Below are 2649 nucleotides of genomic sequence, written 5' to 3' on the forward strand. Positions count from 1 at the left end.
ATTGAGAGTAATAATTTTAATAAAGATTAATGTTATCTCTTAATTTTATCCTCAAAATTATCATCCTAATAAATAAGATAAATAGCACATGACTTTGGTACTAATCATGGAAGAGAAAAATTGATACATGACACATGTCAAATATTGAATCTGTTAAGAGTTTATGTTAAGAAATTTATATTATATTTCTGCCTAAATTTCGTTTAGTCTTTATATTTCTAACAAGTTCCTTAAGTTTCGTACACCTAAAGATAATAAATAATTTGACATATTTATTGAGGGGGATGATTCTCACACACACTTTTTTGATCCTCACACACCTATTTTAACCTTTTACTCTTCTAATAATAATCAATTGGTGTGTGAGGATCAAAAAAGTGTGTGTGAGAATCATCCCCCATTTATTGATCTTTGGTCAACTAGCTGCCCACCTTTTTCTACCTACATTCAAGATATTTGAACATGTAGAAAATTTGAAATTTGGTCAACATACATTTCCTTAAATATAATAATACACAATCGTCCTAATTGTTTAATAGTGACGGAGCCTAATGCATGCGCAACTTTACATACAATCAGAACTCGATATACATGTGAATGTGTGTTCAATCTCCATCCCTATATTATTATTCCTTTAATTACATGTTAGGTGATTTATACTCCGTATATCTCAAATAGGCCGTAAAACTAGTTGGCAAAAACCATGAAACACACGATTCACTTTTATACGTAGTCTTTATAATAATACTAAGTTCAAAATATATACCCAAATCATACTAAATGTTATGTATATTTTACATAACCAGATTAACATCAATATGGTCAAAGTTTGGCAAAAGTTGGTCAAAGATCAAACACAAATTGAGAAGCTATCCTATTCTTCAATTTGGAATTGCATGGTGACAAGATCTACATTATACTACCTAGTTTGAATATGCCCATTCCTTAATTTCCCCAACTTTCTATTCTGTCTTTTTTCAATTTTAATTTCCAATAAAATAAAATTGAGTTCCACTTCAACTAAACCCTATAAAATCATATATTTACACACCGCCCCCTCTACTTCTATATCATTGTGTGAAACCCAAACTCCCTTGTTGAGTCGGGTACCGGATACCAAACGGGTCAACTGTGTTCGAGACCCTCTGGCTCAATTCAAACGGGTTCAAATTTGAGTGTGAATAACCCGTGTGATTGTCCCGTTGGCTTCTAATTACACTTTGTACTTCATCTTCTATTATTGATCTTCCAAATTTTTGGTCCATATTATACATTGGGGCAATTGATGGTGCAACATTCATGTTGATGGTGGTTGTGTTGAGTTGTGATGAAGCTTGAATATCATTAACGGGTTCGGGCTGCCCGAATGCAGCTATGCTGGCCCAATCATAATTGCCCGAATCATATTTTTGTAAATTTAGCTTTTGATCTTCTTGTTGGAAGGCCTTGATGGAATTAACCCTTGGTAAGTTAAAGAATTTGTCTTCGATTTCAGGTAGTGATTCAAGAACTTCATCGAATTGAGACGAACATGATGATGATGAACCGTGGCTTTGTTCAGTTGTTTGAGTTCCAGAAATTGCTTTTTGTGCACTTGAATTTTTCTTATAAATCCTACATAGCACCCATTCATCCAACTGCACCAAATCAAAAACCCATATTAGATTTTAGCCATTAAAATATTAATATCTTATACGGAGTAATAATGAGTTTATTATTGGAAGAGTGACATACCCTTGAGCTACCATTTTTCCTTTGGGGCTCCGATAACCTGTATTCATGCATGATCCAATTAGTTTTATTTCCTTTTGGAGCTTTACCAACATAAAAAACCAAAGCTTTCTTAATCCCCACCCTTCTTCCACCGGTGGTGATCACCTTATCAGTTCCAGTAGCTTTCCAATAACCCGACCCGGCCACTCTATTGGGTCGAGACCCATTTGGATACTTCCGATCTCTAGGACTAAAAAAGTACCATTCTTTATCACCAAACATGGCCTTACCTATAAAAAAAAAAGATTACACCATTAGTCAGCTTACAAAAAACCCATAAAAACCCAAAAAGATATTTTAATAAAAGAAACAAAAAAATACTTACTTGGTAGCTCCCACGGATCAAACTTGTACAAATCAATATCAGCAATTATTTGTAAGGAAAAATCATGTCCAGCAACTTTCCGGCAAAGGTATTGCACCAATAGTTCCTCGTCGGTCGGGTAGAACCGGAAACCCGGTGGTAAACTAAGTTGAGTCATCGGGTCAGTCACCGGTAAACCCATATTTGTCACGTTTGTTTAGAGAAAAACGATTTTTTTTTTTTTTATGTATTTAAAGAACGAAATTTCTGAAAATCTAATGAATTTCTTTTTTCTTTCAAGAAATGAGAAATAAGATGGGTATTTATAGGGTCAGAAAATATGATTATTTATTAATATATAAGTACGGTCTCCTTTTCTTACAGTGATTATTGGTGGGGTAAAATATGGTTTAGAAGTTGACACGTGCTTTTAAGCATCAATAGTCCAACCTTATCTGAAGATAAAAAATAAAGGTGCAAGTGCATGAATGTATTTTTTCGGAGATGTAATAAGACAAAATAGAAAGTAGTGAGTCATTTGGTGAGTAAAGATCAAGACCGTACACGTATAT

At 33.8% G+C, this 2649-nt stretch overlaps 1 protein-coding gene across 1 annotated transcript; it reads right to left on the reverse strand.

Annotated features, from left to right (window-relative positions):
* Positions 1 to 925: 925 nt before the first annotated feature.
* On the reverse strand, positions 926 to 2339 carry LOC139851457 (NAC domain-containing protein JA2L-like). Its single transcript, XM_071840501.1, has 3 exons — positions 2099 to 2339; positions 1735 to 2003; positions 926 to 1637 (listed from the first exon to the last, which is right to left on the reverse strand). The coding sequence occupies exons 1-3, from the start codon at positions 2277 to 2279 to the stop codon at positions 1071 to 1073; spliced, it is 1017 nt and encodes a 338-aa protein (XP_071696602.1). The 5' UTR covers positions 2280 to 2339; the 3' UTR covers positions 926 to 1070.
* Positions 2340 to 2649: the final 310 nt, after the last annotated feature.

Source organism: Rutidosis leptorrhynchoides, chromosome 6, assembly GCF_046630445.1.
Source record: "Rutidosis leptorrhynchoides isolate AG116_Rl617_1_P2 chromosome 6, CSIRO_AGI_Rlap_v1, whole genome shotgun sequence".
NCBI classification, from domain to species: domain Eukaryota; kingdom Viridiplantae; phylum Streptophyta; class Magnoliopsida; order Asterales; family Asteraceae; genus Rutidosis; species Rutidosis leptorrhynchoides.

Excerpts from the sequence above, each read along its gene's own strand:
- LOC139851457 (XM_071840501.1), bottom strand. The coding sequence starts at position 2,279 with ATGGGTTTACCGGTGACTGACCCGATGACTCAACTTAGTTTACCACCG. Across the intron at positions 2,004-2,098 it reads TGATCCGTGGGAGCTACCAA|GTAAGGCCATGTTTGGTGAT; the intron begins GTAAGTATTTTT and ends TTTTTTTTATAG. Across the intron at positions 1,638-1,734 it reads GGAAAAATGGTAGCTCAAGG|TTGGATGAATGGGTGCTATG; the intron begins GTATGTCACTCT and ends GATTTGGTGCAG.